This window comes from Cataglyphis hispanica, chromosome 24 (assembly GCF_021464435.1).
Source record: "Cataglyphis hispanica isolate Lineage 1 chromosome 24, ULB_Chis1_1.0, whole genome shotgun sequence".
Taxonomy (NCBI): Eukaryota; Metazoa; Arthropoda; class Insecta; order Hymenoptera; family Formicidae; genus Cataglyphis; species Cataglyphis hispanica.
In genome coordinates this window covers 2,637,197-2,654,771 of record NC_065977.1, presented here as the reverse complement: position 1 = coordinate 2,654,771, position 17,575 = coordinate 2,637,197, and the positions used below count along the sequence as shown (strand labels likewise).

Genomic DNA, 17,575 nt, shown 5'->3' with positions numbered 1-17,575 from the left:
ATATATATAATAATAAATTGACAACAAATTTGTATGTTTCTTTTGTATCTTATACAGACATTTACCCCTAAATTATATATAGTTTATAAAAAGTATATATAGTTTGTCATCTATATGCAAAAATATAAACTATATATATATATATTTTATTTATTTTTATTTTATAATTTTTAATATATATATATATATATATATATATATATATATATATATATATATATATATATATATATATACAGGATGTCCTAGACCAGCCGTACACCTCTTTTCTTTCAAAAACCAAGCATTTTAGAGAAAAATGTTTTGAACAAAAATTGTGTGGTTTTGAAGGGAACATAAGATAGTGTCATTGGTTTGACCTTGGATGGCATCGTTAAGGTCAAGTCAAGGACACCTTTAATTTCTTAAATGGAATTCCCTATTTTTTATTGCATATTCTTATAGCTTATGTTGAGAGTTTTCCAAAACACTATAATAAAGTATTTTTTCATTAAGAATTTTTTGAGTTATTTTGTATCTTAATCTCACGTATTTTAGTATAAAATATAAAATATCTCAAAAATTATTTAATATTCGATAATTATATCGTAATACTTTTATGTACAGAATAATAAGATGAATCAAATGGTGTACAGAAAATGATTGTTTTTAAAGAAAAGTATGCAATAATTATTTGCATACTTTATATATTTATTTTATATATATTTTTTTATAACATTTATTTTTTCTTTACACCACTTAATTCATCTTATTATTCTGTACATAAAAATATTACGATACAATTATCGAATACTAAATAATTTTATTTAGCTACCCACGCTAGCGTCAAGAAAAAAGAAGTTGGATTTTCTCAACCTCAGCATCAAGCATCAAGCCGTACTATTGGCCAGTATTGACGCTATAAATTCGATACTAAACTCTTCATGCGTTTTTCACAATATAGTGTCAATTTTAATGACGTGACTACTTTGACGCTAAAAATGGGCGTCGAGCTTCAGCGTGAAAAGGTACCTTTAACGCATTATTCTCTGCCAAATAAAAATATTTTGCAAAAAAGAAAAACATCTTTAAATTTTGCGCCAATATGGTACCAATGTGATTTCTAAATTTTGTAGATTTTTGAGGTTAAGTTGTCTTAATGGCGAGGCCCACGTGATCGATCATGTATAAGCTGTATTCTAAAAAGTCAATTTTGTTACAGAATTTATCAGTGAATAAGTTTATAACTAATAACTTCAAATTGTAATTGTAAATAGTAAAATATTTTTGTGATAGATCATAAAAAGAAACATGTGTTCGCTAAATGATTGCATATATGATAGTAACAATGAAGAAATAAATGAGAACGCAAAAGATTTATTAATGTTAGTACAGTTTTAAATAATAATATATAACAAGTAAATAAAAAAATTATATTCTAAATTATATTATTTATATATTCTATTATTGATATATTTTTATTATTATTTTTACTATTTTTATTATTATATTTTTCTTGTAGGAATACAACACTATGCAGAAAATGCAGACGTGAAAATAGTGATGTATTATTAATTGGCCAAAGTGGATATTGTAAAACATGCTTTCTAATTATTACAAATCATAAGTTTAGAGCTACGCTTGGCAAATCGAAGATTATTCGTCATGGTGATTCAATATTGGTCGATCATTTGGGTGATTTAAATTCCACTGTGCTTTTGCATCTTATTAAATCTGGTATGAGCGAGTCTGTTCATAAAAAACTCATCTTCAAGACAATAGTTTTATATATAGATGGTAAGTTTCATATAAGTCAATTTTGTATTGTGTATTCAAGTTTGAACTCAAAAAAAAAAAGATTCTTTAGATGGTGCTACTATGGGAAGAACGATTGACGAAAGAAAAATTCTGCAGTACAAAATTGCCAAGGAAATAGAAGATTCGGGATTTAATGGTTATGTCATATCATTGAATCAAGTTTTAAGCAAAGAAGATACCTTAGAAGTAAAACCGATTGATTATCAAGAAGTATACTATGAACATAAAGATCATCTACGTACAATATTGAATAATTTACCAGATAATACTTCAAGAATAGATTTATTACATCAATTACGACGAAGATTGCTTGTATCAACAGCACGAACACTGGGCTGTAATAAAGTATTTGTAACAGATTCTGCTATAGATATTGCCACAAAAGTGCTGGGTGATATATGTTTAGGACGAGGTGCGCAACTTTCTATGCTCGCAAACTTCTGTGACGCTCGTTGTGATATCAAGATACTTAAACCATTGAGAAATTTCACACAGCAGGAATTGGTATATTATTCACAGCACTATGAGATAAAATCTATTAAATTGAAAGAATCTAATGTGACAGCAACTTCTATACAGGCATTAGCGCGCAACTTCACGACAGGATTAGAATCTCAATTTTCTGGTACAGTGTCTACTATATTTCGTACAGCCGAAAAAATAAGTCCGAGAATTAACGCACAGCAAAATATAGAAGATAGTTGTGTATTGTGTGACGCAAGATTAGATACTACATCTAGTGATCAAATATCCGCCGTGAGGGCGATTGAAATTTCCAAATTGGTATCTTCAAATATTGACACAAGGACTTCTAGTAATAAAGAAAAGGAAGAATCAAATGATACAATTCTATGTTTAGACAAAATAAACTGTAATGATAATAACGAGTGTAATTGTAAGAAAAGAAAAATAACTGCGGAAGATGTTTGGAGGTATCTTTGTTATAGTTGCAGATTAATATTTCGAAATTCAGATATTTTAAATACCTTACCAATGCCATTATTATCTGCCGTTCAACAAAGATTAGCCTTAAAAAGTATGAGAGAGGAAATTAATGACTTTTTATTATAAATAAATGAAATTTTATTATAAATAGTTGAAATATTATTTTTGAATCATACTTACACAAACTTTATCAGATAGGAAAATATGAAAATTAATATATATATATATATATATATATATATATATATATATATATATATAATATGAAAAATAATATGTATACATATTAATATTTAAAAGTTTTTTTAAATATAATTATTAAATTATACAATACATAAATAAAAAAATCAAGCAAAAATTCTTTTTATTTGAACTAGAATGTTAATATGCTAATGTTAAAAATGGTAATATTTAATATTTTGTTTCTTCATATATTAAATGTTAATTATAACAATTTCCTCTATCAATATTGTATATAATTCTGTTACAAACATTATTTATCTTATCACGAAATATTAAGAATTGAGGAGAGCTATGATTTGAAAAATTCCTGATTTATACAAACAGAAATAAAAATGTATGATTATTTTATATATATATATATATATATATATATATATATATATATATATATATATAATTGTAATAATAAAAAGGTACATAATATACCATGCATTTTTTAATAATAAATATGTTTATTTCATTTTTCATATCAACGTAATAAAATATATAATAAAATACACAATATATACTTATCACATTATATATGGATAAATCTAGCTCTGTGTTAATTTAAACTTATACATCATGATTTACACAAACAGAAATGAAGATATATGTATTTTATGTATTATTTTATATATAATTGTAATAATAAAATAAAAAAAAGGCGTAAGATATTATAATTACGGTTATGATCTTCGAATCGTAATATCATAGATCTTGTAGAAATAGTCATCGCTTAATAACAACAAAAAAAGATAATTAATATTAGCGATGATTGCGCGGCATAGAATATTCAAATTGCATGGACTCATATAGTTTCTGGCAAATCATCTGCAGCAGTATTAATAATACGATCTTCGTCAGCTAATGTATGGCGTCCCAAACGGCATCGATATTTTTGGAATAATTGCGGAATAACGATGTTATTGTAACATGCCATACCGATTAAAAGAATTGCAAAACCAATGAGCTGAACCAAAAATAATTTTAATATTGAAATATATATATATATATATATATATATATATATATATATTTTATGAATAGTAACTATTATTAATTATATATGCATAATATCTAATCACATACCTGCATATAATGGAAGGCCTGCCATTGAAATGCTAAAGAAAATGCCCATATTAAAATCGTTCGAACACTATCTAAAATCATTCTCGTCGTAGCGCTCATCTCTTTGGTAACACTAATACCAGCAAAATTAAAGAAAGCGATACTAAACGATATACCTGTAACCAAATAGCATATAATAAAAGCAATAAGACAATTACAAAAAGGGAGAGAAAAGAAATGATAAACTGACCGATAACAGCTATCAATAATTTAATACTGCCTCCTATTTCGACAAGAGCTTCCACAGAAGCTTCAAGCGTGCCGCGTGAATTGTCAGCGAAAGGCGGTGGCGCAGTAATGTAATTTAGAGGAATCAAAGCTATAGAAATACCAATAAATCCAAAGATACCTGCAAAAAAGTATAATATAAAAAGTATATAAATATTATAATAAATAAGAATGATATCAATATCGATTTGAATAACAATGACAGATATTATATGAGAAAAACTTGAAAAACATGAAATGTACTAACCCTCCCATCCAATCGCCTGTAATGCAGGAATATCTTGTTCCCCCACATATTTTTCTTCCACAACCATTTGGACAGCTGTTATTACCTATATATTTCAATTGGAAATTATTTTGCAATAGTAAATATACATATTAGTACATGATTAAATATTGTAGATTGTGTGTGTGAGTGTAATTAAGTAATAATTATAATTGCCAATTTTCTTTAGAGATTTACAAACTGAATTGATTAAAAAGTTTATTCATTTATTTCCTAAGTAAATAGCTTCTCTATTATATATTCTCTATTATATATATTAATTAACAATATATTTGCCAATTTTATTCTAAATTTTATCTTATCTATAAAATTCTGTTTAAATTGGCATTTTATTATATCTTTAATTGTATAGTATAAAATCATTGTGGTAGCAAATAGTATAAAATCATTAATTTATATTCACATAATATAAACTTAAAAATAAAAAGAAACGAAAGGAAATACATTTGTATTATATTTTAAAAACCAAAATGATTATCCAAAAAAAGATTTGCGCTGTTTAGGGTCCTGTAAATATTTAGACAATTTAAAATTGACTTACAAAGTTTTATGCCAAAAATTTTTGAAAGATATTTAGAAAATTGATAATGAGAAAATTGTGTGTTTGATGGCATTACTTTAAAATAATTTACATTATACTACTAAACAAATTGTCGAAAGTCTCTTTATAGGACAAGAATCAATTGTTGAATATTTCAAAAATTTGTTTATAAAAAAATGAACAAATTTTCAATTGATCAACCCAATGTAACAATAAGTTGATAATGATAAAAAAATGTACCTGGGCAAATATAATAAGCAAGTCTCCGGTGATTACAGAGTTTGCACTGATATCACTGTCTTCCATTGTTAATATATCACTAACACCAACAAAAGCTAAGCCTACTATGACAAAACCAATGCCTATCCATTCCCTTATTCCCAATTTTCTATTGAGAAATCCAATAGAAAGCATTCCTGTAAAAACTATTACTGATCCACGTAACATCTGGAAACTACTCGCATAAGTCATGTTCAGGCCAATATACATTATGGATGTCGCAAACATATCACACAATGCAGGTACAAGTAAAATGAAAGGATTAAAAATCCTTGAACCCTTAGTGAGTACATTGTTATCTACAGAGCCATCCTGCAAACAAATTAATACCATAAATAATACAGCTCAATTTGTTTTTAAGAAACAAAAATCAAAAATACCTACAGCTCGTCGATTATAATAATAATAAAAGATTTTAAATGCCAAAAAACAAAGAGCCTCTCCAATAAACATAAATAACGATTGCATAAAAGGATGATTAAAATGCCTAAGTTGCTTATCTTCTCCAAGAACCACTTGCCGATCTGCGTACCTAAATAAATTTAAAGTCAAATTTTCTCTTCATGTACAAAATTAATGTTATTTATAAGATTCATTAATATATGTTTCTTCCATGCTATAACTCATAATTTTTTATAAAAATACTAATTGCACTTACTTTACTGACAAAGTATTAAATGAGCCTGTAATTATTTGAAGTATAGCTAATGTACGTTGATAATTTGTCCATGCCATTGTTGATTGGTATAAAAGTGATAGTTACTGGATATATCTGTTCCTATCGAGACAAAATACCATACTTTATATCTTACAATAAATTTACTTTTTTTAAAACATTATTAAATTTAATAAATATATAATAGTTCTATTAGTAAATCGCTATTTTTTTCCATCAATAAAATCAAAATTTGGTATTACATAATTTATTGAGCAAAATAAAAAAGAAATAGTTAAAATTGTCTCTTTACTAGGTGAAAAGTTAGAAATCTACTTAAAATCATGTAATTATTTAATTTGATTAATTTGATTAATCATGGTCAGATTATGTTGTAGATACGTTTATGTCATTTTACAGCGCAATAATTTTAATTATTTTTGTATTTTGTACATTTCATTCAGATCGACGAGGAGCATATTTTTCTACCTACCCGTTTTATATTTTTACTCAATACTCTCTTTATTCATGAAATGACCAAATTGAAACTGGATCCACAGGTGATATAAAATCCTCTACGATTTAAATTGGCATCGATTGGAAATAAGGACCAATTTCACTGTCAACAACTAATAAAAAATAGGTGAAAATAAATGGTGAATGATCCTCTCAAATCCTTTCAAGAAAATATTAGATGATACAGATTCGTCTGTTGGATCACTGTTCTCATATTACAATTACACATATCTCTATTTACTGGCGATGAATAATATTAGATCAACGTCATCTCAGTTCGAAGAAACAGCTTTGTTCCGATTTTTCGAACATTCCATATCTGACATATCGAAACGAAGAACGATAAAAACGTGCGGATAGAGAGAGACAATAAAAGGATTCGATAGCAGAGATGAGATATGAGAAAATTGACAGAATGTTTGACAGAACTGAAGATACCACGAGGCTGATATTACGCATGTGTGTATATATGTATGTACATATTTTGTATCGGACGCACCGATTGGTTATCGGATGAAGAAAATTTCCGGAATCCCTATCAGGATTCTAGAAATTCTCTATTTAATAGCCAATTGGGAGATTGCTTGAGAAACTTCGCTACGAATGTAATAGGGTCTCTATGTGATGTTAACCCCAAATACCATATAACCTGTAAAAAAAGCTGTGTTTTTATTAATTATTTTTAATTGACTTTACACTGGAACTTAGATTAAATTAATCTGTCTGTCACCCCCAATGGTGTTCAATAATATGTATATATTTGTACTACAGGAATGATTCGTGTGTATATAAGTAAGTGTATAAATTTGGTGGAAATAATTTTATACTTTTCACGCAAAAATTATGGGAAAACTACAATTTTTTATAATATAACTACAACTTTTTAGATTATTTCTATGTAGTTTTTATGTCAAACTACTTGGGCCATGTTGGTAGTTTTTTATAAATTTACATAGAAAGTTGTGATTTTCTACTACTACATACACACATATATCGAATTTAATTATAAAATTTAAAAAATAATCTACAACTTCTACAATTTTCTATATTGCTCGTGAAAATTTTCGAAAAAGTTGTGAAATTTTGTAAATATTTGTAAATATTTTTTACAATTCACTACTATTTAGAAAGTTGTAATTTGCTTAAAATCAAAATTTTAATTTTTTTGTAGAAATATGTAAATTGTTATATTATTTCTAGAAAATAACAGAGTTAACTGAAAATGTTTATTACATCTTAAATGACAAATTTATACTTGCAAAAAAATTGCTATGTATTTTTTAAATATTCTTTTTATCAACAATATATGTTGTGGAATTATATGTCATGGAATTTCATATTTTCTAAAATAAGATACTTTTTTTTATTGATTTATTTAAATTCTTTCCTATTTTCTCATGCAACTTTTGAGTAATATTGTTGATGGACAATTACATTAAGATCATACAAAAAAAGATTTAAATCCATAGCAATTATATAAAGTTATTTGTCCTAATTATAGAATAATCATATATATGCTATAATAATCATATATATATGGAAAAATTGCCGTTTGTAACAATAAGTATATTGAAACAGATCTTTAGAAAAAGAATGTTGTATATATAATTAATTATATTTATTTTAATAAATATTCAGTACTTTCCTCTATTATAAACTTTATTATATATTTTAAAACATAGAAAAAAACAATTAGTAATAGGAAATACATAGGATATATATATCTATCCTCTTTTTATATCTTTCTGGGCTTCATTTAAAATAAATTATTTTAAATTTGTCTTTTTTAACATTTTTAGAATCATGACTCGTAAATGTGCATTGTGTAAAGAAAGCAATTATAAAAGGAACAATTATAGTTTCTTCTCAGCTCCTAAAGATGCAGAAACACGCAGGAAATGGCAAAATGCTCTTGCCATTAAAAATTATACTGTCACAGATGATACATATGTATGTAGCAGACATTTTCACAAGAATGATATTATTACACATTGGATCAGTGGAGTACCCCCGCAAGTAATAAAGGTGCTTGATGAATACAAAATATATGCAAAGTTAGCAAGTAAGCTTAATTAAAAATGATAGCAAATACACTTTCGTTGATATTACTGAAGATTGTACCTGTTGTTTGTTACTATAGATTAAGTACAAGAAATGTCGATTGCGTCCAGGAGCTGTACCAAGTAGAAATTTCCACTCGGTTAGTAACTTACAGTCAACAGATAAAGATAACTTAAATCAACATGAAGTAGATATTAAGAATTTGACATCTAAAAAGGAACAAGCATCGGAAGAGAATAAAATCTTTTTGATACCTAGAAGAAAGAAAAGTCTGAGTGACAATGAAGATGCAGAAAATGAAAATACTGATGTGCATTATCACACTTACTCTAAATCACAAAGCTATGTGTATAACTCGGAAGAAAATGATGATTTGTATATCCAATTATCGAAAAATATGGATAAGGAAGACAATGTTTCTATGCATGACTCAAAATTAAAAAAATTAAAACCTGATATAAAAGAATCAGTTAAAACATTTAAACGCGATAACAGTTTAAATATAGATTTCGTAGAAGTAACGACTGAATCTGTGAATGTAGATAAAAAAAGGAATCAGATATCTAACAAATTAAGTGCAACTCATGCAAAAAGGTTTAATAAAACGACGGAATGTAGTATCGAAAGGTATGATTCTTCTGAAGAAGATGGGATATCGGTGGAAACTTCGAAGTACGATATCGATTCCGCCCATTCTTTTTCAAAAGAAACACCTATAGAGAATAATTTAAGAATGCCTAATGATTTATACATAGATAATCGAGAATTAGCTACTTTGGATTATGATTGTTTAGATATGAAGGATAAAGAAACATTTGATACAGTCAGTGAAAATGAGATATTGTTTGAAGATTTTCTTGAAGTATGCACAGAAGTATCTTTACCACGTGGTTGGTCCTGCTTGGTAACATCGAAAGGACATGGTACCACAGTTGTATATCTTTGTATGGGAATAACAAAGGACGGATTACCTTTTGTGGAGAAACAAGTTTTTATAAGAAGCGATATGGTGTTACATTGTGCTGCAGCTAATAGAGAAATTGATCTGCTTATGCACAATCTCGTGAAAGAAAGGAAACATAGCAAAATGAGAAACTTATTGGATATAGAAATATTTATCGATGAATTTGATCAACGAATTATTTGCCAAGGTAAAATTACAATATCTTTTTATTTTATTTTATTTTTTTAGTTTTGACTAAATCATTTTTTTTCCGAATAGGCTTAAACGATCTTAGAGACTTTGAAAATGTTGATATAATCGAAATTGCATATAAGGATGGAATCAGATGGAGACACATCTCTTGTCCATTGATTGTAAATAACAACTCGTCCAGATGTACAAAATGTACTACATTATCACATTTACTAAATAAATCTTAAAGTTTTTATGTAGAGAGGATCTCGGGATAAAATATAAGATCAGAATTTCTAGGTAGTAATTAAAATAGAATAAAAATTGAGGGAAGATTCCAAAATAATAGGGCAGTTTAGTGATAATTCTCCCGAATAGCGAATTTCTATTATACCCTTAAATTTTCGTTCTTTCGATTATTATACTCATTAATTGAAAGAGTAATGTTCAATATTTTAATATGCTAGTCTAATATAATTTTCAGAACTTAAATCAAATACATAAGCATATGCAGGAATTCTATTCCAGCTATTTTAATAATATAGAACAAATATCTGATTAATTTTTCCTCAATGAAAATATTATATCACTAGTAACAATTTTATCATATTTTGATATCAAAACTTTACAGAACAAATTAAATTCTGCTAATATGTATGATTTCCCTTCACTATTTACATACAATCAAGTGAGAAATAAAGTATAAAATTTTGGTGTCTTTTTAATTTAATAAAGTTTAATTCGCAAAGAAAGTGTCCCTTTACTTTTACTGCTTATAAATTAAATACAGAGTGAGTCTGATAAAAATTTCACCACATTTTTTTCGACAACAATTAGGTCAACTTTTTATCAGACTCATCCTATATAATAACGTCTATATATTGACGTCTATTAGTATTTTTGTTTTTAATTTAATTAAGAAAAATTTGCCAATAAGGATTTATTTTAAAAGTGGAATATCCTGTATATACTTGTATAACAGACACATCATACATACTTTCAATACATTGATATTTTTCTATAGATAGTATATATTGTATGTTTGTACTATGTATTTGTGTGCATATGCACATGTATGTACATGGAACAATATTAATCACAAGGATTTATTTTATTATGAATAATCACACTTCTTTCAATATATACGAAATAAATTATTATAATTAAAAGATTATGTAAAATAAGCTATAGATAATTACCTCTATATGTATGAATAATTATATCAACAATTGATATATTTAATTAATTATAATGTGAAAATCAAGTAAAAGCCAAATGATAATATAAATATATTGCTTTTTAAATAAATTATAAATAGAAATGTGTGGCAAAACAAAATCTAACTTAAATATAAGGCAAAAAAAACTTAATCAGTATCAGTACAAGTATTATAAACAAATATAACTAATAAAGAATGATGATGATGATGATTAAGGATACAATTTTGATAAAATTCCGATCAACTTAATTGAGGTGATTAACTTAACTAATAGAATTATCTACAGAATTCATCAAAATTTCGAATTATATTATTATTCGTTCCTAATCAAATCTTTTATATGTCAAATATGACAAAAAATTAATATTTCCATGTATATTAACAAAATACTGCAGATATTATCGATAAATTAATCGGAATTTGATTTAGATGCTTCCTAAGAAGCATTTCTGGCACATTTAATATCAGTAATTCAGAATAAAATAGAATAATGTCGAAATATTCACATTAAGGACGCCAAGTGCCACAAATGCCTTTACTCACAATATTTGAATACTTTAGAATTGTACTTACAAAATCCACACACACATTTTCAATTGTTTAAATGAAATATTAGAAACTGTGCTAGGCATCTGTGAAAATTAATGCATATATACAAAGTGTTACACAATTATAAGCATTTCGGGATTCTTCAAGAGAGGCTTGGTATTTTCTTTTCTTAAGGAAAACTTGACTCTTAATTTATATATCAAAAAAATGGAAGAACTTATTAAAATTTAATGTGTGATACAATCTATATATATGCAATATTTGTGATTATACAGAATTTATCATATATATAAGAAATGTGCCAAATAGCAAAGAATAAATCTCTGTCATATCGCACAATAAGGTATCACTGCATGCGCGTATTTTTTCTAATAATATAAACACGCGCAAAAAGTATTACATCACTCTGTTTTAACAGCAAGAAGTAAAATAATTCGAATACACACATGGCGAGGAAAGACGAAACGGATTCGTATTTTTTATTCACCAAATCCTTAGATTACAACTATTAAAACAAGCACTGAAGCATTAATTCATCCTGCACATTCACAATTTTATCAGCTGGTCATATAATAATTAAGTTTACAGCACTATACACACTCAAGTAATTATTTACAAAAACGTATACCTCACTATAAGAATCATATGGAAGTTATTTCTGGTTCTAAACATGTCCTGTTAAAATGTTGTAATTTTTGAATAATAATTATATATGCACAAAGTACTTTAATTATGACAAATTTTAATCTTAATGACATGTAAAAATTAAAGTAATCTGTAAGATGTAAATTTTTATAAATTATCCAATAAAAATTATAAAACTGTTTAAATGTGTAACAATGTTATCTTAAAACATTTAAACTTGATGCATATATAGTTTATTTGGCAGAGAGAAGCTTATCTATATATTATAAAGGATCATAATACTAATATATAATGATTTCTCTGTTTTTATAATATTTTAAGAACAATCTGTTTTACAATTTGAATGCGAAATAATAACGAAAATATTATTCAATTTTGTCTTTGCTGTATGTTTACTTAACTAATCTATAACAAAATCATCTCTCTCCAAAGCAAAGCGCTTTTATACATTACATTAAAAACAAGTTACATGATCGTTTACAATTTTCTATTGTTTTGCTCGTTAACGTCTTATGACATACAGTGGACAAATGGGCCTATGGATAACTAGGCCCATGAACAACATCATCCTCTATGACAGTCTTTGACTTTGGCATTATTCTAAATGAAGCAACAAATTCTTCCATACTATATTCTCGTAATAGAATATCTCATTTCATTTTGCTCACATTTGATACAAACATAAAATGTAATAAACGCATACAATTGTTCTCTTTAATTGACCAATTCTTAGAGCAAGTCTTTTTAAATCAGAAAAAGCCCATTAGATAATAAGGTTAAGAAAATTTTTTTTCAGAATTTTTTAAAATTATAACATATTTGAATCTACACATCCATGATACAATTTATGTTCAATATTATCTTAAAGATTCAACGAATAATGAATGTTGTCTAAAGATACTATTAGAATTATCGGAATTACAATATGTATCAATGTTATAGCTAAAATGAAATGAAAGCATGTTCGTGGGCTCAGTTACTGATATTTACTTGGATGATTAATTATCACTCACAATCATTCACATAAAACGTTGGATTGCTCACCCAATTAGTTCCTAATGATTCAAACGATACTACTTGGGGTACTGCTCAAACCAATCGGCTGAGTATTTTCAACTAGTGTGGACCGCATGCTTGATGCTGGAGCTTGAATATCCATTGCTGCTGTTCTCATTTCGCCAAAAGGTGCCCTAAAGTATAGATATCTTCTTAATATTTTTCAAGAATTCCTATTTTTTTCTATCAATATAATATATAAATTAATTCTATATTTATTGTTTTACAAGCATATATATAAGTACATTTTACAAAGAACAGCCAATATCATTCTACAGCTAGAATAAATTATCATTTCATTCATAATTATCAACATTTATCCTTTTATTATGAAATCCTAGAATGACACTGACATTTTGCTGTGTTATCATGACATTAACAAGAGGAACCCACTCTTATATTTTTTTAACAGCCATTTTTAGACGAAATTTCTGAAATTATTTATGAAGAAAAAAATTTTTTTAATAGTTCATTATATGCACACACATACAACTATTCACAATTTAAGATATTATACAAAAAATATATTTAAATTAAAATTTTGTTAAACTATACCTGTTTAAAAAGAGATTTTTTTTTAATCAACCAAAGAATATAATTTTCTTTGTTAATGAGATTTTTTTTATGTGTATTCATAATTGGCATTAAAAGTTCGTTTTTTTCTAAATAATTATCATAAAGATAAGATTAGAAATTTTCATTTAGAAGATTTAGCACAAATATGTTCAAAATTTTCCATATTTTCAAAATGAAGTAAAAAGAAAGTTGACACATACATCTATAACTATAATATATGATGTCTGACGGATTTTTGCCAGCTTATTCTATTAATTATAATTAATATAATGAAAAAACATTTTAAATATCTAAATCAAATGCAAATGCATTCTTTTCGAGTTGTAAACATTAGTCAAGAAATTCCAACATCTAAATGAAGCATGTCAATATTGAAGAAAAATTATTCAACATTGCAGCAATATTATAGCAAAAGGTTAATAAATGTAGTTAGATATTAAATAATGATAGGAATGTGTGATGTTAGTGTGCACTACTACTGAGAGCACAGTATTATAATTAATTAGATTTACGCAGAAAGAAATCAATCGCCAATTTTTCAAATTTTCAATATATATAAGTATTTGGAAATATATATGTATATGTAGGTGGATGGATGAGAGAATATGTGTATATATAATAAAATCGAAAACTAATTATTACACGCACCAGAAAAACTTTCTTTCTATTAAATAAATATTTTAAAATGAATATTTTTATAAACTTTATCTCTGATGTTCTTCTAAAATGTCAGGATTTTTGAAAATTGATTTCTTTCTGTATATCTACATACAATTATAGAGATATATTGATGCATTTGTTAATTAAATTTAATAATTATTACATCAATATAGAAAATAAAAATAGAATTGTACGTAATGGCATTTTGCAATAAACTAGTAATAAAGATTTTATCTCGAATTAAATTTCAACACATAAGATATACATGAGAATAAACATGAAAGATATATAAAGTTACATCATATCAATTAATACAAAATGTATATGTATGTGTGTGTGCGTGTGCGTGTGTGTGTATAAAATTAACGAATATTAAATTAAAGAATTAACTGTAAAACATAACTAAAGCAGAAATATTGCAATGTATATGCAATAGTTTATTTAATGAAATGCTTATAAAAGGCTGAATGAACAATGCAACATGCTGGTTGAATACACAAACATCAATAACTTAATTCAACATTAAAAGATATTTTGAAACAGTGAGACTTGAAGATATTGAAAATTACTAAGTCTTATTTCTTTAGTAAAAAAAATATAACATTGTTCAAATTTTTAAATAATTTTATAATTTAATTATATTATTTTCTCTTTTTTTTTTTAATCTTATTAATTTTATCTCTTCATTTAGTCATCTGGAAGACACCATTTTATATAAATTATCAGATCTTCAAGTCTCATTATTTAAAGATGTTTTCAACTTTATGAAGTAAAAGCAACAATATAATAAAGTACGATACAAATGATAATTTGTAATGAAATGTTATAAAGCATTTAGATGCAGTAGTAACATTAAATATTAGATATTATTGCCTGGTTAGTGAAGTGGTGCAATGAATATTTGATGATTTATGTAGGCCTCCAGACGTCAGGATCCTCCATGAGAGTAGTATGGTGATCTGTAGTAGGAGGCACTGTACTTTGTGGGGAACCCACGCCCGACGTTCCTGCTGGGTCGGGCCTGGATCCTCTGTGTTATCAGGTTATAAATTAGTATTTTATTATATTAATGCTCATAAAAAGTAACTTTGTTCACGACGATTAAATTTAGAATCGAGCCTATCTTGTCTTATCAAAGCTTCGACACAAAGTTCAAATGTTTTTGATAGTTTATTTCATTGAAAAAATTGTTTGTAAAATAATCTTGTAAAATATATTTTCCCCTACACAAACCCAAGCAAAGCGTTAAGACGAAGACAAACACAACACAAAAATCGATTCTTCCACCTTTCCACAAGCACAAAAAAAAGAAAATCACTGTGCATGAAAAATCACATTAACACATTATCCAATTTTATAAATGTAACACATAAATGTAATGTTACATCAATGCCAAACTGTGTGATAAGAGAAATAGATAAAATAAAAAGATAAATGTACTTCACATCCATTTCTCTAAACTCTACAAATTTAATACTTTTAAGGACTGTAATACCATCATTTTGGATTATAATCTCAGAAGAAAATAAATGAATGTAAATGTTTCGTACAATGTATAGCCGTATTAATAATTTTTTGCATCTATAAAATTAGTTTGGCACGATAACATAGTTTTACAATATACGTATAAAGCCTCATTATGAAATGATAACATTGATGATACAGTTTCTGATGTGCATTTTACAAATCTGCTTCATCAAATTAGACTAATTTGATAAAAAGTTATTCATATGGATATAATTCATATAATTTATACCTGTAAATTTGGTCATTCCTGATGGCACAATTAATAATGATTCACTGATTGATTTAAATATCCTTTTTTTATATTGATATAAAATTGTCGTTCAGATATTCTATAAATCATACCACTATCAGGTTTAAGGAAAAATTGTATATCACTTACTTTTTACCCAGGGACATCATTCCATATATTATACCCGTTGTAAATATCAAACCACTGCCAAATATACTACCCATTCCTGGACATAGGAAGACTGCTGGCAACGCTATTCTAAATTAATGAACAAGAAACAAAGATATAATTTAATTCATATATGTGTAACATTATATAAAAATCTCATAATATTTGATAAACTGCAGATTATTTAGTAATTATATTATGAGATATTTCAATTTTAGAGATATTTAAATTATATATCTCGTACTATTTAATAAATAAGATAAAGAGAGGAGAGAGTACTTACAAACAATATCCAGCTGCTCTATTCCAATATGGTTTCTTCTCCACCCAGTCACTTAAATTCTGTACAAAGTCGATGAACAAGCAGCAGCAAGGCGCTTCAATCATTACAACTAAGAAACCGGCAATCATTTGCCACATACCGCCAATTAAACAGTCAATCTGACCAAATAGTATCGACGCGCAATTCCAAGCTCCGAGAAAGATTGCAACTGCAAACAATTAAGACTGTTTTCTACAAATTACGCTTCAACAATTGGCAGCCTGAAAAGACTATTTCTACATCTGTAATGTTGTTTAAGCTGATATAAAAAAAATTTCTCAAAGATAAACCTGGCCTTGAAAAAAAGGATATTTCCCATATCGAATATTTAAGCAATAAGTATGTATGTAATACATACATATAATATGGAATTGTTAAATGTAATGTATAAAAAAAAAGAAGGGGAGGAGGAATTATAAATAATGTAAAATGGAATATCATACATTACATGTATCATAATGAACTCACTTATACTGCCTACGGTACCGAGTCCACGACCAGCGTACTTCATCCACCAAGGAGCATCATCCTTGGCAACAGGGTCCTGTCCAGGCCTCTGCATAATCGATGCTATTTTTTCGCCAAACGACTAAAAGAATGCACATTAGAAATGCGTTATGACATATTATGAACGCGTACACGTTGTTGATAGAAGTGTTTAAAAGCGAATTACCATGTTCGATGTTGTCCTTTCGTCCTCGTCAGCTGAGATCGTTGACAGCACCGCTGGCCGATGTCCACCGATATCCGATATCTGTTGATGTTGGATGTTGGTCGATGCATGGAAAAATCGACCCGCTAGTTTCACGTTTGCAACCACGAGGGCGC

The 17,575-nt window shown here is 26.9% G+C and overlaps 4 protein-coding genes across 7 annotated transcripts; 2 read left to right on the top strand and 2 right to left on the bottom strand.

Annotated features, from left to right (window-relative positions):
• Positions 1-1,135: 1,135 nt before the first annotated feature.
• LOC126858208 (cytoplasmic tRNA 2-thiolation protein 2-A) lies at positions 1,136-2,952 on the top strand. Its single transcript, XM_050608355.1, has 3 exons — positions 1,136-1,364; positions 1,502-1,776; positions 1,847-2,952. Exons 1-3 carry the CDS (start codon positions 1,291-1,293, stop codon positions 2,866-2,868), a joined length of 1,371 nt encoding a protein of 456 aa, XP_050464312.1. The 5' UTR covers positions 1,136-1,290; the 3' UTR covers positions 2,869-2,952.
• A 465-nt stretch (positions 2,953-3,417) lies between these two features.
• Positions 3,418-6,979, bottom strand: LOC126858212 (solute carrier family 35 member F6). 2 transcript variants are annotated; one of them, XM_050608361.1, is made up of 8 exons: positions 6,578-6,979; positions 6,088-6,201; positions 5,814-5,961; positions 5,391-5,741; positions 4,571-4,655; positions 4,286-4,444; positions 4,057-4,211; positions 3,418-3,937 (listed from the first exon to the last, which is right to left on the bottom strand). In XM_050608361.1, the coding sequence occupies exons 2-8, from the start codon at positions 6,162-6,164 to the stop codon at positions 3,776-3,778; spliced, it is 1,137 nt and encodes a 378-aa protein (XP_050464318.1). In that variant the 5' UTR covers positions 6,165-6,201; positions 6,578-6,979; the 3' UTR covers positions 3,418-3,775. The 2 variants fall into 2 exon arrangements, with proteins under 2 accessions (XP_050464318.1, XP_050464317.1); XM_050608360.1 differs by having other exon boundaries at positions 6,088-6,207; positions 6,578-6,978.
• Positions 6,980-6,991: 12 nt separating this feature from the next.
• LOC126858206 (uncharacterized) lies at positions 6,992-10,980 on the top strand. 2 transcript variants are annotated; one of them, XM_050608351.1, is made up of 4 exons: positions 6,992-7,071; positions 8,400-8,625; positions 8,741-9,812; positions 9,884-10,980. In XM_050608351.1, exons 1-4 carry the CDS (start codon positions 6,992-6,994, stop codon positions 10,042-10,044), a joined length of 1,539 nt encoding a protein of 512 aa, XP_050464308.1. In that variant the 3' UTR covers positions 10,045-10,980. The 2 variants fall into 2 exon arrangements, with proteins under 2 accessions (XP_050464308.1, XP_050464309.1); XM_050608352.1 differs by lacking the exon at positions 6,992-7,071 and adding an exon at positions 7,169-7,392.
• Positions 10,722-17,554, bottom strand: LOC126858221 (calcium channel flower). Of its 2 annotated transcripts, XM_050608371.1 has the most exons (6): positions 17,421-17,554; positions 17,216-17,336; positions 16,709-16,916; positions 16,408-16,515; positions 15,375-15,531; positions 10,722-13,399 (listed from the first exon to the last, which is right to left on the bottom strand). In XM_050608371.1, the coding sequence occupies exons 1-5, from the start codon at positions 17,421-17,423 to the stop codon at positions 15,411-15,413; spliced, it is 561 nt and encodes a 186-aa protein (XP_050464328.1). In that variant the 5' UTR covers positions 17,424-17,554; the 3' UTR covers positions 10,722-13,399; positions 15,375-15,410. The 2 variants fall into 2 exon arrangements, with proteins under 2 accessions (XP_050464328.1, XP_050464327.1); XM_050608370.1 differs by lacking the exon at positions 15,375-15,531.
• Between the last annotated feature and the right edge of the window lie 21 nt (positions 17,555-17,575).

Bases quoted from the DNA above. Each gene is read 5' to 3' on its own strand.
- LOC126858208 (XM_050608355.1), top strand. From the start codon at position 1,291: ATGTGTTCGCTAAATGATTGCATATATGATAGTAACAATGAAGAAATA. The intron at 1,365-1,501 runs GTTAGTACAGTT...TTTTTCTTGTAG, and splicing joins AACGCAAAAGATTTATTAAT to GAATACAACACTATGCAGAA. The intron at 1,777-1,846 runs GTAAGTTTCATA...AAGATTCTTTAG, and splicing joins AATAGTTTTATATATAGATG to ATGGTGCTACTATGGGAAGA.
- LOC126858212 (XM_050608361.1), bottom strand. From the start codon at position 6,164: ATGGCATGGACAAATTATCAACGTACATTAGCTATACTTCAAATAATT. The intron at 5,742-5,813 runs GTAGGTATTTTT...ATTTGTTTGCAG, and splicing joins ATTATTATAATCGACGAGCT to GATGGCTCTGTAGATAACAA. The intron at 4,212-4,285 runs GTCAGTTTATCA...ATTTGGTTACAG, and splicing joins ATTATTGATAGCTGTTATCG to GTATATCGTTTAGTATCGCT.
- LOC126858206 (XM_050608351.1), top strand. From the start codon at position 6,992: ATGAGATATGAGAAAATTGACAGAATGTTTGACAGAACTGAAGATACC. The intron at 8,626-8,740 runs GTGCTTGATGAA...TTGTTACTATAG, and splicing joins TACCCCCGCAAGTAATAAAG to ATTAAGTACAAGAAATGTCG. The intron at 9,813-9,883 runs GTAAAATTACAA...TTTTCCGAATAG, and splicing joins TCAACGAATTATTTGCCAAG to GCTTAAACGATCTTAGAGAC.
- LOC126858221 (XM_050608370.1), bottom strand. The intron at 16,516-16,708 runs GTAAGTACTCTC...TCATTAATTTAG, and splicing joins AGAGCAGCTGGATATTGTTT to AATAGCGTTGCCAGCAGTCT. The intron at 13,400-16,407 runs GTAAGTGATATA...TCTATACTTTAG, and splicing joins ATGATGTCCCTGGGTAAAAA to GGCACCTTTTGGCGAAATGA.